The 23,770-nt window shown below is 41.7% G+C and overlaps 1 protein-coding gene across 4 annotated transcripts in view; it reads left to right on the top strand.

Moving 5' to 3' along the window:
- ADCY2 (adenylate cyclase 2) overlaps positions 1 to 23,770 on the top strand; it is a 350,683-nt gene that overhangs the window by 234,268 nt on the left and 92,645 nt on the right. For all 4 annotated transcript variants that reach the window (XM_075921497.2, XM_014573081.4, XM_075921498.2 and 1 more), the window contains 5 exons: positions 6,694 to 6,852; positions 7,232 to 7,364; positions 7,805 to 7,981; positions 10,846 to 10,889; positions 19,534 to 19,614. In XM_075921497.2, the coding sequence (XP_075777612.2) occupies positions 6,694 to 6,852; positions 7,232 to 7,364; positions 7,805 to 7,981; positions 10,846 to 10,889; positions 19,534 to 19,614 (594 nt within the window). The remainder of the gene's footprint in view (positions 1 to 6,693; positions 6,853 to 7,231; positions 7,365 to 7,804; positions 7,982 to 10,845; positions 10,890 to 19,533; positions 19,615 to 23,770) is intronic.

The following is a 23,770-nucleotide window of genomic DNA, read 5'->3' as shown; positions in this document are numbered from 1 at the left end:
AATGCTTGTGCTTAAGAAAGCTGCTAAAAGAGAGATAAAAAACGGTTGAGCCTGAAGGAAAATTGTCCCAAGCTAGAGAGAGGTTACTAGTGAAGTTCTTCAAAGATTGGACTTGGGACCAATATTCATTAACATTTTTATGGATAACCTTGGCACAGAAAGGAGGAGTGTACTGATTAAATCTGATGATGATAAAGAACTAGAAAGCATCAGTTCAGTGGGGAATTGGGATATTATGCAGGAAGAATTAGATGATTTTGAGGAGTAAAGTAATAGAAATGGGATGAAATTTAATAGTAAAAAGTGCAAGGTCATGCAGTTAGGGACTAATAGGAATTTATGGCATAAGCAGAACCTTCATGATTGGAAAGTGACAGAGAAGAGAAATATAGGTGTTTTGATCATCACAGGCAGACTATGACCCGCTAATGTGGAAAAATGCAAATGTGATCCTAGAATTCAGTAGGCGAGGTATTTCCAGGACAGATAGATCTTAATAGTCAGAATTGAAATTGGAAGGACTACTTCTCCTAACACTCACAGATAAGAAATGATAGCTGCATGTCTTAAAAGACCTCATCTTTATCTAGTGAATGTTACTCATGGAAGAGCCCATGTTAAGAATCTCTTTTAATACAAATCAGGTAGGGATATAAGTGCTAGCTGTTGGTATGATTGCTGATTTTCTTAGATTTAATTATTCGGTAGGGTGTTGTGAGATTTTGTAAAGTTAATATTTACTTTTGCAAACCTGGTTCATTTTTATTCTTCATTATTACAGGTTGAACCTCTCTAGTCCGGCAAAATCTGTGGCCTCTGGCGGTTCTTAAATACCTTTAAAGGGCTGAAGTGCAGCGGAGAGGAGGGAACCGAACCAGGCACAACCAGGGACAGCTGATTCCTGGCTTGTGCCTGGTCCCCCCTAGCGGCTCTTAATACATTTAAAAAGCAGAGGCGTGGCGTCAGGGACTGGGCATGAGCTGGGAATCAGCTGATTTCTAGCTTGCTTCTGGTCCCCCGCTATGCCTCTGTCTCCCAGGGAGATGGTACTGGAGGGTACCAGCACCAGCTCCTGCTCCTCCCTCTTTCTGCCTCTGATAGAGGCAGCAACGGGGGAAAGAGACTACTGAAGTCACTATTCGACTATACGATAAGCTTATTGCTTATTGGATAGTCGACTAGTCATTTACATCCCTGGTGCCAACACAGTAATATTGTGTAACAACGCTTTTTTATGAGGAGAGCTGATCAGCCTTGGGTAGGTTTAGACTTACATAGGGTGTGTCAGAACAGACATACATTGTTAAGCAACATTGCAAGTGCTGTTCCATTTATTTACCTTGGTGAAATAAAAATAGACACACCCCAGTCACTGCAATATTGACCTCCTGTGGGTCGGCAAATTAATAGTAAAAAGTGCAAGGTCATGCAGTTAGGGACTAATAGGGACAAGTCGCTACCTAAGACAACAGGAGTTTTAGTAACATTTTTTATAATATTAATTGACATATTTTGTTTATTTTATCACCTTTATTATTTTATCCAACTAATAACATGATCTGTTACAGTATTATAACAAACTGCTTGATCTGCTATCTCTCTATTGTAAGTGTATAGGCCTAAGTATATGCCTATATACTATAAAGTATAGTATAGTAGAATGTAAAAGAGAAATTTACTTCACAGTTTAGCAAGGGTTTGTGGTTAGCAGTTTGTCAATCTACATCTCCTCTCCTTGAAATACAGCAACACCATCTGCTGTATAACATGTTTTAAAGGTTTAGGTCTAAATTAAGTCAAGATTTGAAACTTTTGTGGATGTCTGTAATATTATTGTGATAGAAATGTAGCCGTGTTAGTCTGGTGTAGCTGAAACAAAAAACAGGACTATGTAGCACTTTAAAGACTAACAAGATGGTTTATTAGGTGATGAGCTTTCATGGGCCAGACCCACTTCCTCAGATCAAATAGTGGAAGAAAATTGTCACAACCATATATACCAAAGGAATATATAAAGGTATATATGGTTGTGACAGTTTTCTTCCACTATTTGATCTGAGGAAGTAGGTCTGGCCCACGAAAGCTCATCACCTAATAAACCATCTTGTTAGTCTTTAACGTGCTACATAGTCCCGTTTTTTGTTTCTGTGACATTATTGTTATTCTTAACTTCATTTTTTCTGCATTGTCACTACATCTGTGTGAGGACCAACTTGCTAAAAACTACTTGCAAAATCTAAAAGGAAAACGAATGCCTGTGGAAGGGTGTCATCTATTATGCTTGGGATTTATTTTTCTCTCTCTGAAATATTTTGTTTAATTGTTTTAGGTCAGTACCCCTAACTATAAAAGTAAAGCACTTTGATACAGAAACTGTTAATTGTATATAGATTTTGCCGGTGACAATCATTTCAGCTTCAAGGACCCTTAAAGTAGGAGAGGAATTAGACCAAATTGCTAAGAGATTTAAAAAAAATTAGAAAACCCATTTAGTCATCTGTAGTTTTAATCCCTTTTCAGCCTGATTCTTAAGTACACAATTTGCCCTCCACGGAAGTAAAAAGTTGTGATTACTCCCATGTAAATATGTGAATATTCGTACTGATCATCTTAATTTCAGATTGCTTTATTTCTGTGGTTGCTACACAATTTAGAGTCAGTATGTCTTACAGTTATTGGCTTAATTATAAAGGAGTTCAGTGCCCACAACTCCCATCAAATCATACACATGTATGGTTCTTATAATACTACCAGCAATTGTTCCTTTATTGGGTGGCGTAGGCATAAAGCTAAGATGTCCTATGAGGGAAGATTGAAAAAATTTGGGTTTATTCAGTCTGGGAAAGAGAAGACTTGAGAGGGGACATGGTAACAGCTTTTAAGTATCTAAAAAGGTGTTACAAGGAGGAGGGTGAAAAATTATGTTGTTTAACTGATTATGATAGAAGCAGCAGCACAGGGCTCAAATTGCAGCAAGGGCAATTTAGACTGCATATTAAGAAAAAAATCCTGACTGTCAGAGTGGTTAAGCAGTGGAATAAATTGCACAGCAAGGTTGAGGAAACCAAACTTGTAGATTTTGAAGAGCAAGTTGTACAAACACTTGTCAGGGACAGTCTAGAACAGGGCTACTCAACACATGGCCCATTTGTTTGAGGCCCGTGGTGCGGTTTGCGTTTACGTAGGGCAAAACATGCAGCCCATGGGTGGGATCATTTGAATATGGCCTCCACTGGGAACACACTCGACAATGGTGGGGCATCTTCCAGGTGGGGTGAGCATGGAAAGATGCAAACAGACGGGCTGTCTGGAACTGATGGGTACAGGGTGTTGGTGTTTCTAGCCACTAGAGAGGTGGTGCCGGGAACGCTGGGGCATTGTGGGAAATGCTGGATGTTTAGCCTTGTAGGCAATGTCTGAAAGATGCTGACTGGCTCATACTGGCCATGTTTCGGTCCGGCACTGCAGCCGGGCAGTCCTGCCTCCATCCTGCACGTAGCGATGGACTCCCATGTGAGGACGTCAGCCCTGTGGGAATCCAGGACAGGGCTCCCAGGCAGATCTCTTTTTTTGCCTCTCATGTCCAGCCTGGCTTTCCCAGATCCCTGCCTGCCACAGATTGGAGCGCTCTGGCTTGGAAACTTTTCTTTTTACAGTACAGTCACCCCAAGAAACACACAAGCTGAAGCTTCAAGCTAAACACCCAAATCACTGGTATACAGTTTTCTTTTTTTTTAAAGCACTAAAAATGTCAACAAAGAAGAGATGCTTGTTAGATGAACACAGGGTTTTCAACCCTGTTTTGGAGATGGAATTCGCTTTTGCAGAGAAATGGAAATGGAGATAAGTATGAAAGAAGCTATTTGCATGGGACCCAAAATGTCCAAGTCCCAAATGAAATCAAATTAAATAAGTTTGGGGTACTTTTAACTCATTTTTTATTCCTTTAAAAAATGCTAGCCTAAATGCTCTACTGATCAGATTTTGTATATCCTTAATTTCTGTATCTAGTTATCTGTATGCATATTTATTCAAATCAGAAAGTCTTTTAGGCCCAGCTCAACAAGATATTTAAGACATTTTGCATCCATAACTCTAATTTACAAAAGTCTTTCTATTTCTACTTTTGTTAGTACATTCCTCTTTACGAAGTCCAAAAGAAACCAAGAACTTCCTTTGATTTCCTCTGAAAAAGCCTGCCAGTTAGCCAGAACAGCACTTCATCTTACATAAAAAATATTAAGAACAAAACAAAGCTTTTTAACTATTTTTAAATGATTCATTCCTTTTAATACAGGGATGTACAGTAATTGCTTCCTGCATGATCCCAACCTTTAGACTTCCCATTCCATGCCATTCTAGACATTTTATTCTTCCTTCCATGGATGTGTTTCCAATGCGTCTTTATTTTCTTACAGTAACTTTTATTTTTCTGGTCTTACTGGCCTCAGTATAATAGCAAAACAATTTGTAATGATTTGATTTACTAAACTATGTATTTTTGCAATTCTTAATAAATAATGGTTTACTTTCTTTACAGTGTTTTCGAGGATCACTGTTTGTGATCTGAGGATCAACATAATTGATTTATTCTAAGCTTTTCTGGTTTGTTTGTTTTTTTGGTGTGTTTTTAATTACTGAGATTATTCCCTTTTTATATGTATAAGAGTCTGATTATTTCTGCTACTTATTTCTTCTTCTTTTTTAATTTCTCTATGGAACATATTTTGCGCTCTCTTCCACATCTGTGGAAAGTATAATATTCAGTAGAAAAAGTGTGGTCACTGAGTAGGGCATTTGGGGTAGAATTTGAGATGCATTCACAGGGCACATAGTTTCTCTGCGAAGGGCAAAGTTTTGTGGGCTCTATCCGTGCTCCCACACCGCACAGTTTTGGGCCAAGGAAAAGTTGGTCTGCAGAAGGAACGCTTTTGCTAGATAGATACATTGACCATTAGTGAAGCAAGGGTATGGCAGTAACAAATAACTGAACCCTCAGGGCTATACTTAGGAGTTGCAGCCTGAGTAATGAGGATTTGCCGCTACCCCCACTGCTCTCCGAAAACCCTGTATGAAAACCACCTTAGATTTTGTGATCCACACAGAGAATATGTGACCATTAAAACTGTTAAGCTAATTCAACTCCTCAAATTTTATATAAGGTTTGTTAACTTTATGACCTAACATGAAATGTGGAGGCCAATTTACTGCTTACCCTAACCAAAAGGTATCACTGGGAAAAGATTTAAGGCCTAAATTTCAACTGCCTTTGACCCTTGTACAAAGCATTGCTAAATGCTGCTATTCTGATTTGATAGCATTTTATACCTGCTTTATACAAATGCACAGATGTAAATGACTGTCAAGGGTGCAAGGTAGGGTACAAAACACAAATAAAACTGGAGAACTTTGTCGCCTCCATTGAAGCACAAGAAACTCCTAAGGATGTTGATTTTCCATATTAGAGTCTGTAAAAAGATGTAATGCACTACAGGCCTTCAGAATAAAGCTGTATTTATCTTATGCTGACTGTGATGCTTACAGAGATTGTTTACAAACAGTATGCCAGTTATAGAAAAGCAGTGTAAAGAAGCAGTAGTGCAAAGGGAAGATGCTACTGAATATATATTATCAAGTGAATGGGACTTGGAGTATCTGAGAACTTCCACCTCAGCTTTCATAAAAAATAATTTTGAAGCATGATTAATCTGTTACGTTGGCAGTCAAATAAAACACTTATTTTCACCATGGTAAAGACCATTTCAGAAGTGTTACAGGAAGATAGGATTTGCCATACCAAATTAAACCAGTCATCTATTAGGTCCTAGTACCCCATTTCTGGTGCTTCGGTAGCATATTTGTTCTGTAAGTCAATCTGCAAGTAATGCACTACTTCCCTTAGACTGATTATGTGACCAGTGTACTGTATCAAACACTATAATAACTCTTGTATATGGTTCTCTTTGTAGCAGTATTTCATATTGCCAGTCTGTACCTCCAACAACAGAAGATTTCCCATACTGAGTATCTTCCAGGTTTGGAACATTGGGATCACAAGAACTTTGAGTGTTTTCTACCTCCAAACAAAAAGTTCAGGGGATTAGATTCACCAGTGTGCTTCAGTTGCTTTGCACTGCTTAACTGATCACAACTAGGAGATTACAGCTACTTTGTGTCACTGGAATGGAATAGAAGTGAATAGTTTAGCACCTTCATTCCATGGAGTTAAAGCTCTTTGCAAACATTAAAACACTTCTTTGAGATAGGTAGATATTGTCAGTTAACTGAGTTGTAGAGGACTAATACAATTTACCCTGGGTCTCTCACATACTCGCCAATAGAGCTGGGATAGAACGAAGATCTTTCCAAGAGTTACAGTTCATGCTTAGCCATGAAGGACACATTTTTTTTCTCTGTATTACTTACTATTCCTGAAATAATTAACATGGGTATGAAAAAAGGGAATTCTGCTTTGGATTTTAGAATGCATATTTGTTGCAAATTAATGGTTCAAAAAATGTAATGATAGTGATAATGTTTAAAAACTAAACCTTTCAGCAAAAGAAAATGTCTGAGTAACCAGGTATTAGAGATAAATAAAAGCAGTTATCATTACAAAAAGCCAAAGAAAAGTGGTAAATTCAAAATTATGACCCTATATTGTGTCCTAATGATTATTCTTCTTAACTCTAGGAAGGTCAGAGATGCAACTGGAGTTGATATCAATATGCGTGTAGGAGTGCATTCTGGAAATGTCCTTTGTGGTGTAATTGGGCTACAGAAGTGGCAGTATGATGTATGGTCACATGATGTTACATTGGCAAACCACATGGAAGCTGGAGGAATCCCAGGGTATGGCACTTCTCTGTTAACTTTTGTACATATGAAGTTTAATACATTTTCCTATCAAATACCTACTACATAGGTAATTGATGACAAACCTTTATTAAAAATGTTACCCAGGACTTAGCACTATTTATCAAGATTATCAATATATTTGTTGTTTTCCTAAGGAAACATATGATTTGAACTGATACTTTTTGTATGAAAAACTGCAGATGTGTTGCTTTCTACCTGATTTGTGCACATAAGAACTTTTGAAAATGACACCTATGCTTATTGTATCTTTCATTTACAAAATATTGTCAACATATATATGTGTGTGTGTGTTAAAATTGGTGTGATAAATAAATTATTATTAGAAATATTGATTTAACAAACATATTTTCAGCCGCGTTCACATTACTTCAGTCACTTTGGCGCATTTGAATGGAGCATACAAAGTGGAAGAAGGGGATGGAGATGCAAGGGACCCATATCTGAAGGAGCATAATGTTAAAACCTACTTTGTAATCAATCCTAAGGTCAGTAGTTCTTGTATTATGCTATCAACATACTTATATTTTTAAACAGACTATTATTCTCTTTTTTAACACGTATGTACTGAAAATGTTACACAGGAGAGAAAAAATTATTTTGACTTAACATAGCATGTACTTTGCTAGTATTACCTGGACTGGAAAAGAAACCTTCTGTTTGATATATACAGTAATGACCAAACCCACAGAAGAACTGAACATCTGCAACTCAGATTGGAGCCATGGGGAATTGTATGTTCTTAGCGCCTCTCAGTTTTAGACCGGAAATGTTTGCATATATAAAAGTACCATATAAAATCATAAGGGAATGCATGTGTGTTTGTGTCAGTGTGTGTGTGTGTGTGCACGCAGATGTGTTTTTCAACAGGATTTAAGCACTTATTATATTAAATGATCTACAATTGTTCATCTGTTTTCCCCCTTAGGGAGAAAGGCGAAGTCCTCAGCACCACTTCCGACCCAGGCATACACTAGATGGAGCTAAGATGAGAGCCTCTGTCCGCATGACCCGGTACCTGGAATCTTGGGGTGCAGCCAAGCCATTTGCACACTTACACCACAGGGACAGCATGACCACTGAAAATGGCAAGATTAGTACCACAGTATGGGCCTATTTATGTCATTTCAAGTTATTTAGCTATTTTGATAGAAATATTAAATTAAATTCTGTTCTATTATTTCCCGAGGCAAGGTGGGTAAGGTAATGCTTATAGTGGATCAACTTCTTTTAGTGAAAGAGACAAACTTTTGAGCTTATATGGGCCTCTTTATCAGGTAAAAGATAGTAAGTAGTCCAATAAAAGATATTACTTCATCCACCTTGTGGCTGTAATATGCCGGGACAGATATGATTGCAGCATCACTGTAAAAACTTTTGTCCTGTTAAACAAAAACTTATGCCTCTGTATTTTGTTTCTCTTTTGAGATTTAAAAGCCTGATCCAAAGCCCACTGAAGTCAATAGGGGGTCTTTGCATTGTCTTAATGGGCTTTGGATCAAATTCTGAAGGGCCAAACTCTGTTATCAGTGCAAGTGCAATGGAAATCAATTGGAGTTATATGTGCATATTGGAGAGCAAACTTGGGCCTTCAGAACTTATGACCATAACCCAACATTTAGTGTGGTTACTTTGCACCACCATGCAAGTAATTTCTGGACTAAAAGCCAGTGATAGACTGCAATGGGAGGACAATACCAGGATAGAGAGATTCTCTGAGAGGTGTACTCTCTCTGCAGTATAGGCATAGATGGGGAAAAGTCAGTGTGGTCAGGATTTTCCTGTGCTCTTTGACTACTCTAAATTATTCTGGAGTACTCAGGCCAACAGCATCTATTTTTCCAAGCTTTATTGTGGGCTCCTGAACCCTAGATGAGGATTTGGGTCAATAATTCTATAGCAAACCAGTAAATTCTATACTCTTAATAGATAAGAGATTACTGTCAGTCCCCGGGTTACGTACAAGATAGGGACTGTAGGTTTGTTCTTAAGTTGAATTTGTATGTAAGTCGGAACTGGTACATATTGTAGGTGAAACTCTTGCCAAACATTTCTCCAGAGCTCAGTTTTATTCTCCCACACCTCACTTCCCTCAGTCCTTTATTCTCAAGCTGAGGTGTCTTCTGAGAAAAGCCGCTTCGCATCTCCCTGGTCTGCTGTAGGTGGGGCGCTAGCTTTGCGTCTCCCTGGTCTGCTGGGGGGAAGCAGCTAGTGCGGGGTTGCCTCACCCAGTTTGTAAGTAGGGATCCGATGTAAGTCGGATCCATGTAACCCAGGGACTGCCTGTATTTTCCTCTTCATTCAGTTCCAACAATCTCTGTTATCAGTGCACATCACTGTCATCTGCGACTGAAAAAGCCAATAAAAAATAAAAAGGAAATTCTGGTTGTATTCTTAATTCGAATTCAATGCCATGTCCCTTGCACAGAGAAATCAGGGTTGAACCATTTAATTTCTCATATACTCTAAAGATGTTTGATCAATAAGTTGTGTACATTTAAACAAAAATAAAATAAATGTTACTTGTTAACCATAAAAAGAATTAAACTCTTATTTAATTATAAAATGGTTGCTATCAGTAATCATCATCATTTAAAAATAATGTTCTTAATTCATATTAGGGCACCTAATCAGATAATGTTCAATTTTCAAAGGCACTGAATAACCCTAGCTCCCATTAAAAGCAATGGTAATTTTGGGATTGAAGTCAGTGGGATCATGATTAGGTTCTGGAGTAATAAAACTTATATGGAAAATACTTTTTGGATCCAACCAATCATTCATAATGTAATGTTTACATAGAAGCTTGTTACTTACTCACATTTTCCAAATTGTTCCCTTTTTCTGCTTCATTAAAACTTAGCTGAAAATGCTTTAAATTATTAACACCTGTTTGAAACGTCATATACAGGCAGTCCCTGGTTTACGTACAAGATAGGGACTGTAGGTTTGTTCTTAAGTTGAATTTGTATGTAAGTCGGAACTGGCGTCCAGATTCAGCCGCTGCTGAAACTGACCAGTGGCTGACTACAGGAAGCCTGAGGCAGAGTTGCTCTGCCCTGGGCTTCCTGGAATCAGCCGCTGATCAGTTTCAACAGCAGCTGAATTTGGACAACTGGGACAGAACAGCTGGGGTGCTGCCGGGTTGGTCCAGGAGCTGGGATCTACCCGGCAGCGCCGCACCTCGGCGCTACTGGACCAACCCGGCAGCACTCCAGCTGCTCTACCCCAGGTGTCCCCAAGTCAGCCGCTACTGAAACTGATCAGCGGCTGATTCCAGGAAGCTGGTCAGTTTCAGCAGCGGCTGACTTGGGGACGCCTGGGGCAGAGCAGCTGGGGTGCTGCCGGGTTGATCCAGTAACGCCGAGGAGCGGCACTGCGGGACCAACCCTGCGGGACCAACCCGGCACCGTCCCAGCTGCTCTACCCCAGGCGTCATCGGCGAGAAAAGCCTGGTCTGCTGGGGGGGGGGGAGCGCACTAGCTGCGCCCCCCCCCCCCAGCAGACCAGGGAGACGCGGGTGGCGGGACCGCCGAGACGCGCCGCGGTCCCACCTGCATCCTCCATGGCTTTGCGGAGGACGCGGGCAGCGGGACAGTCCAGACGCGCTGCGGCCGTCCCGCGGCTGGCGTCCTCCGAGGCTTTGCTCCCCGTCTCCCTGGTCTCCTTTGGCTGATCCTACAGACGCGCCGCTGGGTGTCCCGCTGCTCCCATCCTCCGGGGCGAGAAAAGCCCCGTTCGTAACTGCGGATCCGACGTAAGTGGGATCCGCGTAACTCGGGGACTGCCTGTATTGAGCTGGTTACAGATTAGCACTGTATGCATTTGGTTAGGGGTTTACTTTGTTTTCTTCTTCACAAATTTTGCAATGCAATTATCAAACAAATGTGAAAAATAAGGAATATTTTCAGAAACTTCTACAATTGATACGAGGGTTTTTTTTATTGTTAATTTTTACTTTTTTTTCAGGATGTGCCAATGGGTCAGTATCATTTCCAGCGCTGCAGAGAAAGGTATGTATACATTTATTCATATAAAGTTCAATAGATACAGCATTTTTGCCATTAAATCACCAAGAGCGGTTTTAAAAAAAAATGATTTGTAGAGTAAGTCCTTCCACAAATAGATGTAAAAATAGATAATTTTCAAAGTAGTGCTTATTAATTATGGATGCACATCCACCAACAAACCACATTAATTTAGATCAGTCTCAATATGTTAATTTAATACTATGCATATCCTGTACCAGACCTATAAAAAGTTGCAGTACATTACAGTGTTGACGATTTGAAAGTGAGGCTGCCTCGTTCTGTTGAATATTTGATAGCCAGTGAAGTCTAGTGGGACTTCTGTCAAGGGTTTTTGTTGTTATATTTTTGAGTGTTGCATTCTTTAAATAAAAAAAAGTAGTTTCACAAAATAGTATTGAGTGCTATTTTGTGTGTTATTGACAGACAAATGTTTATGAATTCACATGATGAAATTCAACTTGTCATTTTTGATGGCTGAACTTTCCATTATTAGGAAATAATAAGTGGTTATCAGTGAACTGAAAAGATTCATTAAAAATTCCCAAACTCTTTTTTGGGAACTTCCAAAACAAGACAAGATTATGCCTGTTCTTTGAAAAGAAAGTCTCTGAGCGGTATCCATGTTAGTATCCATCTTAGTTGGTATCCTCAAAAACAATGAGGAGTCCTATGGCTAACAGATTTATTGGGAGATAAGCTTTCATGAGTGAAAACCACTTAATCAGTTCATTTAAAAAAATTAACACTATATTGCAAGAAATATAGAGCTGGATACTATCTTTTTTAAAAATTGAGAAAGCTAAACTGCAAATAGCATATTTTTCATTGCTATAAGTGATATCATAAGTAAGATAAATTGGTTTGAAAGAAGCATTGCATTTCCATTCAAAACTTAACGTTTTCATTCCCTTTGCTTAAGTGGTAATTTGTCCTATCTATGGTCTCTTTTTTCTCCTCCCTATGTCCATGCCCTGTAAATATACTCTATACCAGTACTAATCAACTTTGGAAGCTCCAGGGACCACCACATTGATTATGCCAAGGGCCATAATTTAAATGTGGTTGCATATACGTGCAAATATATATGCAAATAATATGCAAATAGCTTTTCATACTGAATGCAAAGGTTAAGGCAAGACTACACAACACACAGGCCCCATTTAAGTCAGTTCTGCTGTATTAATAAAATGCAATATTTAACCAATTTCCACCCATATGATAGCACTTTTAATGAGCAATGACAATCCCGGAGTTTCACTACTAAAATGCATATCAACAGAAGACTATTACATTGACTACTTCTTTATTTTGGCTCACCCATGAGGTGGGTGTTGAGAACAACGTAAATCCAATCTCCACCACAAACAAGCGGGCCACGAGTCGCATGTAGCCCACGGGGCATGTGTTGAATAGCCCTGCTCTATACTATCCAGACATTGACTTGGGAGCCAGGTATTCTCAGCAGCAGCAGTTCTGGATCTCGTAAGAAGACCAACCTTTGGCTGATCCTACAAGACCTGACAAACACATCTTGGCTTTAAAGCCAGTTACATTTCAGAATGTACAGAATGTAAAAATTGTGAATGTCAACATTGTAGTGAAAAAGTGAATCATTTTACTGTAGTAGTTTTTAGAATGAAATTCTTTCAGATAATGGGAATGCTTTTGTTTTCTTATTCTTTCACTGAATTCTAAAATAGGCTCCAGAGGTTTAAAAAACTTGTGATTGTATAACTTGGCCTGAAAATAGCTTATGAGCAAGATTTTACAAATAGAAACCTAAAACCAGGCTTCTATATCCATATTAAGGCACTTGGATAAGCAGAGTAATTTTCAAAAGAACTGATCATCCAACCACTCCTAGTGAGATCAAAGGGAAGAGTGAAGTGAGTCAGCACTTTTATAATCCCATCTTCTTAGTTATCTACTAGATAAGGTTAGATAAGTTCCAGATCCTATAATTAAACCATAAAAAGTGTTCCCATGAATGTGACTGGCATGTTACTATCTAGTCATACAGCACAAACAGATGTAACCAAATATTACCAAAAATAGCTGTAGTTAACATGGACATTTTAAGGAGCTGAAAATATTTTTTTAAATAAAATTATTGTTACTAAGGTGAGTTCTTTCCTTTAACAGAAACTAACTTTTTACAAGATTTTTTTTTTTTTTTAAATTTAAGTACCATCTTGCATTTTGCTTTTAAACTCCATGTTGTTTGGGGAATGGATTGTCACAGAATTCAGGAACAATAGTGTTAGAAGGGACCGCAGTCTAGTCATCTAGTCTAGCCTCCTGCCAAGATGCAGGATGTGTTGTGACTAAGCCAACCAAGATAGGTGGCTATCTAGCCTCCTTTTGAAAACCGATAGTGAGGAAACTTGCAGTCTCTGACAACTTGCACAACTTCTGACAGGACATTTTTTACTGAGATTTAAGCTAAATCTGCAATACCTGTAGCTTGAACCCATTGCCTCTTAGCCAGCGTTTCCTCTAAGGTAGGCGCCTGTGTGGACGCACACTAAGATTTTGCCTCCTGCCCACCTCAGCAGAGCAGTGCAGTGGCTGCTCAGTTGTTCTGGGCAGGGCCATGTGGTGGGCAGATGCCCTACCCCAGGAGCAGATGGGCAGCCACCACACAGTCCTGGCCCTAGCTTCAGCCCTTTCCCAGGGCTGGAGCTGCGAGCCACATGGCAGGCAGCAGCAGCTCCAACGGCCCCAGCCAGGTAGTTCCGGTAGTCCCAGGCAGGGCCAGAGCCAAGCCACTTTGCAGGTGGTTGGCGGCTGCTCTGGTGGCCCTGACTGGGGCCAGAGCCACGTCACATTGGGGGCAGGTGGCGGCTGCTCCGGTGGCCACAGCCAAGGCCAGAGCCATGTGTGCAGCTGCGTGTCGGGTGACAGCTGTTCCGGCAGCCCCAGCTGCAGCCAGAGGCGAGACATGCAGGCCAGCGGCCAGGCCCGAGTGGTGAGGGGCCACTCCAGTGACTGGAGCTAGCTGGGGAAGAAGCAGGATAGAACAGATACCTGTCTCCCCCTCTGGCCTTACATATCCTGTACAGCTCTTGCTGGATGAGCCATTTGCAAATTGAGAAATTATGTCACCTGAACAAGAGAGTCTACAGGAAGAAACAAAGAGCAGGTGGTGACCTCTTTAAGGGTAAAGACAAAATGATTTGTTTGACTGTGCAAACAGGTAACTGACTTTCTTCAAAATGTTGGTGTGCTTGCGGAAATGGGAATGGTATTAGCGTGTACAAGTATGAATGTTTATTCTTAATGCTAGTTGAACAGCACAGGAGTGCAGCAATGCTAAGCATGGGGAGAGGGTGAGTTGAAAAATGTTGCAAGGGGAAAAGGCAGGGGATGGTGTGGGAAGTATAGAATAAATTGATATAGAGGATTGGGAGGAGCACATGATTGATTAATGGGCATCTGTGTTTTGAAACCACCCACCACACCCAGGAAAAGGATCTGGAAACCCTAGTGAAAGCAGCTAACACTTTATGCATGTTTAAAATCAATCTGTTTTGTCATAAGAAATTGGCATGTGTCAGACAGGGAAAGTGAGACACTAAGAAATACAGGAACTGAAATCTGTGGGAGATGCAAGTTCTGAACATCTCTGTTTATGGGATAATTTATTTAGTCACCTGATTTTGAAAATTGTGACCTTAACCCCTCCATATATATCAACCCATGGGGCGCGACCCCCTTGGGGGTCGTGGATGTCTTCCTGGGGTGCTGCCAATGGCCAGGCTTAGCCCCCAGCCGGATCTAAGTGCCACACCGTGGAGCCACCAGCAGCCGGGCCCAGCCCCCGGCCGCCCGGATCTAAGCAATGCACCATGCTGCTCAAATTATCTTGAGGGTCACAACATGAGTATATGGAGGTTATGGTTGAAAAAAGGTTGCGCACCACTGGTTTAGGAGAGCTGGGTTCTATTCCTGGATATGTCATAGACCTTAGATGGTTTATACCTCAGTTTCTACATCTATAAAATAGTGATGGTTGTGCTTTCATTTATAAAATAGTGTGTGAATTACTGAGGAAAAGCACAGTATATGAGCTAGGCATAGCTATATTTGCTTCTGGATGTGGTAAAAAATAATTTTAAAATATATGAAAGATATTTGTTAATAGCTGGTGGGTACCACAGTGGTACACATCCAAACAAGTGCCCATCACCTCAATATTGGTGCGCAAGACAAAACTCATTTGCTCACGGATGAAAAATCTTAAAGGGAACACTGCTATTAGCCACCTACTGTAGCCATCTTTTTTTATGGCAGCCTTACAAGTAACCAAAGTCCATTATCATTTGTCCCTTTAATCTCCTCTTTTCCAAACTAACCATACCCAGTTCCTTCAGCTTTGCTCATATGGCTTGTTTTCCATCCTTTTGAGCATCTTTGTTGCTCACCTCTGGATCCTTTCCAGTCTCTCTACATCTCTTCTAAACAATTGGGGTGTGTCTAAACTACCTGGCTCCGTCGATGGAGCCATGTAGATTAGGCTGATTGGCAGAGGGAAATGAAGCCGCGATTTAGATAATTGTGGCTTCATTTAAATATAAATGGCTGCCGCGCTCTGCCGACCAGCTGATGATCAGCTGTTTGTCAGGAAATCGGGGCAGTCTAGACGCGCCGCTGTCGACAAGAAAGCCTTTGTCGACCAGCGCAGGTATGCCTCGTGAAACGAGGTTTACCTGCGCCGGTCGACAAAGGCTTCCTTGTCGACAACGGCGCATCCAGACTGCCCTGATCTGCTGACAAACAGCTGATCATCAGCTGGTCGGCAAAGCGCGGCAGCCATTTAAATTTAAATGAATCCACGATTATTTAAATCGCGGCTTCATTTCCCTCTGCCAATCAGCGTAATCTACATGGCTCCATCGACAGAGCCATGTAGTTTAGACACACCCTTGGTGACTAAAACTAGATACAGTACTTCAGTTGAGGCCTAACCAGCACCAAGCAGAGTGGTATTATCACCTCCTGTGACTTGCATGCTATGCTGCTGTTACTCCAACCTAAAACTGCATTTGCTGTTTTGAAACAGCATCCCATTGCTGGCTCATGTTGAGGCTGTGATCCATCACAGCTCCCAGATTCTTCTCAGCAGCAGTGCTGCCAAGCCAGCTTCTACTCATTTGTCATTTGTGCATTTGATTTTACTTCTGTACATTTAGCACCTTATATTTGTCTTTGTTGAATTTCATTTTGGTATCTAAAGCCCAATTTTCCAATCAGGATCTCTCTGAATTTTAGCTCTAGCCTCTCTATACATATGTTCAGGACATTAATAAAATGTTAAACTACATTGGACCCAGAAGCAGGTCCACCAATGGGGAAAAGGGGCAAAGGGGGCAACTTCTGTGAGGCCACATGATTTGAAAGGGCCCAAGGTTCCTGGCTGCTACCGCAGTGGTGGCAGTGGCTTGGAGCACCCGGCCCTTTAAATCACCACTGGAGCAGTTCTCAGGGCTGTCTGGGAAGGGGAGGCACAGCGTGGCTCACTCCAGGCAGCACTGAGGACTGGTTGCCCCCAACTTCACCTTTTCACCAAAAGCTCTGCCCCATCTGAAAGCACGGGGCCACCACCACCACACAAACCTTGCCCAGAGGCCCGGCAAGGCTGTCGGCTTCCCTGCCAAGAAGAGATCCTTGTAGAATAACACTCATCCTTCCCATCTGATATAATTGCATAAGAATGGCCATACTGGGTCAGACCAAAGGTCCACCTAGCCCAGTATGCAGTCTGCTGACAGTGTCCCATGCCAGATGCCCCAGAGGGAGTGAACGTAACAGGTAATCCTCACGTGATCCCTCTCCTGTCACCCATTTCCAGACAAACAGAAGCTAGGGACACCATTCCTACCCATCTTACCTAATAGCCATTGATGGACCTAACCTCCATTAATGTATCTAGCTCTTTTTTGAAACCTGTGAAAGTCCTGGTCTTCACAACATCCTCCGGCAAGCAGTTCCACAGGTTGACTGTGTGCTGAGTGGAAAAAAAACTTCCTTTTGTTTGTTTTAAACCTGCTGCCTCTTAATTTCATTTGGTGACTCCCTAGTTCATATATTATGTGAACAAATAAATAACTTTTCCTTATTCACTTTCTCTACACCAGCCATGATTTTATAGACCTCTATCATATCCCTCCTGAGTCTCCTCTTCTTTAATCTCTCTTCATATGGAACCCGTTTCAAACCCCTAGTAATTTTTGTTGCCCTTCTTTGAAACTTTTCCAATATATCTTTTTTGAGATGAGGTGACCATATCTGTACGCAGTATTCAAGATGTGGGTGTACCATGGTTTTATAGAGAAGCAATACGATAGTCTGTTGCATTTTCTATCCCTTTCTAAATGATTCCTAACATTGTTTGCTTTTTTGACTGCCGCTGCACACTGAGTGGGTGTTTTCAACTCAGATGTTTTCCACAGTCATTCGAAGATCTCTTTCTTGAGTAGTTGTAGTTCAATTAGTCCCCATCATGAATGTATGTATAATTGGAATTATTCTTTCCAATGTGCATTACTTTACATTTATCAACATTAAATTTCATTTGCCATTTTGTTGTCCAGTCACTTAGTTTGGTGAGATCTTTAGTCTGCTTTGGTCTTAAATATTTTGAGCAATTTGGTATCATCTGCAAATTTTGCCACTTCACTGCATACCCCTTTCTCCAGAGTATTTATAAATAAGTTGAATAGGTTTGGTTCCAAGACAGACTCTTGGGGGACACCACTAGTTACCTCTCTCCATTCTGAAAACTTGCCATTTATTCCTACCCTTTGTTTCCTGTCTTGTAATCAGTTATCAATCCATGAAAGGACCTTCCCTCTTATCCTATGACAGCATATTTGGCTTAAGAGTCTTTGGTGAGGGACCTTGTCAAAGGTTTTCTGGAAATCTAAGTATACTAGATCCACTGGATCCCCCTTGTCCACATATTTGTTAACCCCCCCCCCCCAAGAGCTCTAGTAGATTAGTGAGGAATGATTTCTCTGTACAGAAGCCACATTGATTTCCCCAAATAAATTACATTCATCTATGTGTCTGACAATTTTATTCTTTATTATAGTTGCAACTAATTTGCCCAGTACTGACCTTAGCTTTACCAGTCTGTAACTGCTAGGATCACTTCTATATGCCCTTTTTGAATATTGGCATCATGTTAGCTATTGGGACAAAGTCCCTTGGTAGCTCGCTGGGGGTTCTGCACTTCTTGGTAGTTATTTGAGCACCTCAGAGACTCACAGAGCCCCCTTTGTTGCCCTGGGATTTCCCTAGAGGCAAGGGTCCCTGCTTACCATGTCATTCTTATCACAGGCCAGTCCTTGGGGTTCAGCATTCCCCTGCTCTGCTCTGAGCATCTTCCAAAAACTCCCCATTGCTATCTGGGAGGAATCCTTTTATAGGAACCCTGGAGTCCTTAATTGGCAGCAGGTGCTTAATTAACCCCAGCTGTAAGCCGCCTCCTAATTAGGCCTCCATTTTCTACTCTGGCTGTTGGGCTGTGTTCACCTGAGGCTAATTTGGAAACAAGAAAGAATTTACCCAACTCCCAATATGGCTGCCTTTTATAAGAGTTTTGTAGTTTGCAGTCTCTGGTCTGTCACACTATGTTCCAGTCATTAGGTACAGAAGCTGATTTAAAGGATAGGTTACAAAACACAGTTAATAGTTTGGCAATTTCTCATTTGAGTTCTTTCAGAACTCTTAGGTGAATGCATTTCTGGTCCTGCTGACTTGTTAATGTTAAGTTTATCAGTTTGTACTAAAACCTTCTCTAATGACATCTTAATCTGGGCCAATTCTTCCAATGTGTCACCTAAAAAGAATGTCTGAGTTTTGGGAATTTCCCTAACATGCTCAACCATGAAGACTGAAGCAAAGAATTCATTTAGTTTCTCTGCAATAACTTTATCATCTTCTGAGTGCTCCTTTAGCATCTCTGTCATCCAACAGCTCCACTGGCTATTTATCAGGCTTCCTGCTTCTGATGTACTTAAAAAACATGTTGCTATTACTTTCATTAATAGTTACTCTTTGTTAGAGATTGCTTAACCTCTTCTTAATGATAATTCCATTGAGCATTCATTTCTCCAACTTACTTATTAGAATGCCACGTGAGGCTGTGTCAGAAGCACTGCTGAATTCTAGGTGTATTATGTCCACTGCATTCTACCTACCCACCAAAACCCATTACTTTTTGCCAATTACCAAAGAAGGAAATCAAGTTGGTTTAATATGATTTCTCCTTGGTAAATCCATGCTGCCTGCTAGTTATCACCCCTTCATCCTCCAGGTATTTGCAAATGGACTCTTTTATACATTTTTTGTAGCTTCCCAGGTATTGAAGTCAGACTGACTGGACTGTAGTTTTCCGGCTTCTCCTTTTTATTCCTCCAGTCATTGCCCATATGTGTGTAATTGCCTAGCACAAAGAGGACCATTTTGGATAGGACTTTTATGTGCTACTGCAACATGAATATTAAAAAGTACTTCCCTTCCATTGACGGTCATACATAGACTTTTGATTTGAAGTTGAAAGTTAATATTAACAATTTAAAATTTTTCCACAATGATAATTTCTCACCTTTTTTCATTACAGAACAAAATCACAGAAGAAACGGTTCGAAGAGGAATTGAATGAGAGGATGATTCAGGCCATTGATGGAATCAATGCTCAAAAGTATTTTGACATCTCCTCCCTTTAACATTTATGTTATTCTACAACTAACATGGTGGTAGAGTTTGCAGCCTCTCCTTACAGTGATGCACAAACCCCCAAAAAGCAGTGGAATATCCATCATTTCACTTCATAAAATAAAATAGGCCACTCGGAGAGACGTTATATTCCCTGCTGGCTGAGGAACTGCACTGTACAGCAGCTTTTATAAAGGTGTTGTTCTAACAGCTACTGCACTTGTGAATCATGCGGTGCAGGAAGATTCGGTTTGCCCCTTGAAGTTCTCCTGTTCAAAAACTTGATTCTTTAGGCCAGTGTGGGCAACCTGTGGCCCAAGAGCCTCATGCGCCCCATCGGGGTTCTGTGTGTGGCTCGCAAGACATTTTGTTTACTATTGTCCACTCCAGGGTTGCCAAGATTCCTCTGGGTTTCTGTCCACATCATGTTTTTTTGTACCATTCCTACTAAAGTGACACACACACATATAAAGCAAGTGCACGTGAAGTGAAGTTCATGCTGATTGCATACAATATTGGCAGTGAGAGTTGTGCACTACCTCAGCATCCAATCAGACCACAGCTATGGTTCATTAGGCACATTCTGCAAATTCTAGATATGCAAGTTCAGTTAGTAAAACTACCCTATCCCAGAATGCCATCTTGATTGCAATAATCTTTCAGTTCACTGAGCATGTGGCCCACTCACTAGTCTACGTTGCTCATTGCTGCCTGAGGCCTTCTGCAGGAATCCAAGATTTGGCTCTAAGCCTCTATGTCTGTGACACCTTTCCAAATCCTGCTGAGAATTGGTATAAAGCTAGGAAATGTATATTATGTCCCAAATTGATGAGACTGCTAGTGAAATAGAGTATCAGATTTATTATTTTATTTTATGCTTTCATAGATAAGTGCCCCTCTAAAATAGTAATTTCTTGAATTCATAGATTTTTCATAGATTTTTTTTTTATTTCATTGATTTCATAGATGCCCCTTAATATAGTAATTGAAAAGCCAGAGGAGGGGTGAGCAGAAAGAACAAAGGAACTTAGCAGTAAGAGTAAAGATGAAAATAATTAATGATTAGGGTAAAAACAGAGGTAGAGAAAGAGAATAAAGCAGTATGCTCCTCTTGCTGTGTTCCACATTCACTTGCTCTAGCTCAGGAGAATCATCTGTCACAATAGAATAGTAAGAAATGAGTGTGACAGAACTAGATCCACCACACTAGAAATGCTTCTTGTGCCTTCTTTTGATAACTGTTGTTTCACTTAGCCCATTGATTCCTTAGAACATAACGTATGTACGCATACATTGTTCTCAGAGGCTGAGAGGCGCATGCTGAGTATATGATCTTGGAGCAACACTTATTGAGCCTGTTAGTGAACAGATAAGAGCAAGGTCAATACCACTCTATCTGAAGCGTAAAGGCTGCTTTAAATATTAACTATCACGTTAGGATGAAATAGGGGGGTTGAAGAAATAGGAGTTAATAGTTATGAATTCTACTCTCCACTGCAAGTGTCCACAATTTTACTCAATTGAATAGGGTGTATACAGCACCTAATTGCTAGAAACTCACAGACCACACTTAATTTCCATGTATAATAATCTCATCAGGCTGTCTAGTTTTAAAAAGACAATTTTCAACATGGCATACAGGGTCACAGCAACACTCACTCAAATTTGGTCTGACTGCCTTCCAGTCAACACCTGCCGCTGCTTGTGCTCAGAGTGAGTGTACAGTGGGCTCCCTCTTAACTGGCACACTCTTCCCCATGGGACATAAAAGGCTGGCATGAGTCCAGGATGGACTTGCTCTCCAGACTCCCAAACCCTCCCTCCTCACCGAGCCATGTTTAGAATTGTGGTGCTTGGAGGAGGGTGTTGCTGCCTGTGGCTGGTGTTCCCTCACTTGCAGGGCATTTATTATCAAAAATCACAGAGAGTTAACTTCTGCTAAATTTCAGAAAAACCCTCTTTTGGAACATCCCTTCTTCTTTGTAAAACAAGGGTTACAGGGTTGCTGACAAAACGCATCCACTTTTCCGACTTTTTTTTTAGAAAAGCGGACATGTTCCTTGGACACGGCAGAGCTTTTCTGGGATATCTCTGGTATCCTGGGTAAGCTCTGCAGTCTAGACGTACCCTCTGTGACAACAATGACCATTTTGTGCCAGCAGTTACAGTTACTACACAGCTTTTCCAAAAACGTTAGTATGTACTGATAAGATACTAGAAATCCACCATCTTCCACATGGGGAATCTGTTAGGCCAATGTCCCTTCCAGCTTTTGAGCAGAGTTGGAGCGTTTCTCCGACAGAAGGTCCTGTCCATTTGCCAAATCAAAAAGGAAGTCATGTATCTGTTTGACCTTAGCCTTTTATACCAAAAGTCCTGCTTTGTACCTCAGCCTACTGAAAACAGATAAAAACATATCCTCCCTATAGTCCACTGGAGGTCAGGTTCAAAGGCTGGAAATCTATGTAACCCACTTAGCATTTTGCAATAATCACTCCCGAGTAATTCCAGATTCTGCAAGCTATCCCCTCTCCCCCATCCCTTCACAGTAACATGTATGAACTCCTAAAGTACTATAACAGTCTAATCATGAAGTCACGTGGACTCTCTTGGGCACTCCAGTGTACCAAAGTACAGGCAGTCCCCGACTTACGCGGATCCGACTTATGTCGGATCCGCAGTTACGAACACAGACTGCGGGACCACGTGGTCCTGCCGCCCGTGTACTCCCCGGCAAGAAAAGCTGCTCCGCGTCTCCCTGATCTGCAGACCAGGAAGACGCGGAGCAAAGGGACTGCCCCCCTGCCGGCTTCCCCCGCGGCTTTGTAAAGTTGCGGGGGGGCTCGCACAGCGAAGCCCCCCCCCCCCGCGGCTTTGCAAAGCCGCGGGGGAAGCCGGCAGGGGGGCAGCCCAGGCGCGCTGCGGCTGTCCCGCTGCCGACGTCCTCAGAGGCTTTGCTCCCTGTCTCCCTGGTCTGCTGGTCTTCAGCAGACTAGAGAGACTGGGAGCAAAGCCGCGGAGGACCCGGGCGGCAGGACCGCGGTGCGACTCGGTCCACCGCCCGTGTCTTCCTGGTCTGCTGGGGGGATGCGCAGCTAGTACGCCCCCCCCCCCAGCAGACTAGGCTTTTCTCTGTCGCCTGTGGCAGAGCAGCTGGGGCGCTGCCGGTTGGTCCCACAGCGCCGCTCTGGGCGCTACTGGACCAACCCGGCAGCATCCCAGCTGCTCTGCCCCAGGCGGCCTGATTCAGCCGCTGCTGGTCAGTTTCAGCAGCGGCTGAATCAGGACGCCTGGGGCAGAGCAGCTGGGGTGCTGCTGGGTTGGTCCAGTAGCGCCGGATCGGCGCTACTGGAGCAACCCAGTAGCACCCCAGGTGCTCTGCCCCAGGCATCCCCAAGTCAGCTGCTGCTGAAACTGACCAGCGCTGACTACAGGAAGCCCGAGGCAGAGTTGCTCTGCCCCGGGCTTCCTGGAATCAGCCGCTGATCAGTTTCAGCAGCAGCTGACTTGGGGATGCTTGGGGTTCTTAAGTTGATTCTGTATGTAAGTCGGAACTGGCGGTCAGTTTCAGCAGCGGCTGAATCTGGACGCCAGTTCCGACTTACATACAGATTCAACTTAAGAACAAACCTACAGTCCCTATCTTGTACGTAACCCAGGGACTGCCTGTACACAAAGTTACTCCCAGTCCCAAAGGACCTATCACTTAGATTTCACCTCAAAAACAATGCATGAGGTCAATCCTATAGTAAACTAAGGGATTACTAACTAAGGGTATGTCTACACTTACATCCACTTTCGAGAGAGGGATGCAAATGAAGAGATTCAAAATTGCAATTGAAGCCGGGATTCAAATATCTCTCGAAGTAACCCTTATTCCTCATACAATGAGGTTTATTTCAAGAGAAGGGTTTTCTCTCGAAATAACCACATCTTAACAGCATCTGTTATTTCGAAATAGCGCTATTTTGAAATAGCCCCATAGCGCAAATATGCAAATGAAGTGTGGGATATTTAAATCCCAGCTTCATTTGCAATTTCAAATCTCTTCGTTTGCATCCCTCTCTCGAAAGAGGGTGAAAGTGTAGACATGCCCTAAGAAAAGAAATGAGCAAGTTATTACAAGGCAATGTCTTTTAGGG

Source organism: Pelodiscus sinensis, chromosome 2 (genome assembly GCF_052426305.1).
Source record: "Pelodiscus sinensis isolate ZL-2025 chromosome 2, ASM5242630v1, whole genome shotgun sequence".
NCBI classification, from domain to species: Eukaryota; Metazoa; Chordata; order Testudines; family Trionychidae; genus Pelodiscus; species Pelodiscus sinensis.
This window is presented reverse-complemented; position numbering and strand designations above follow the sequence as displayed.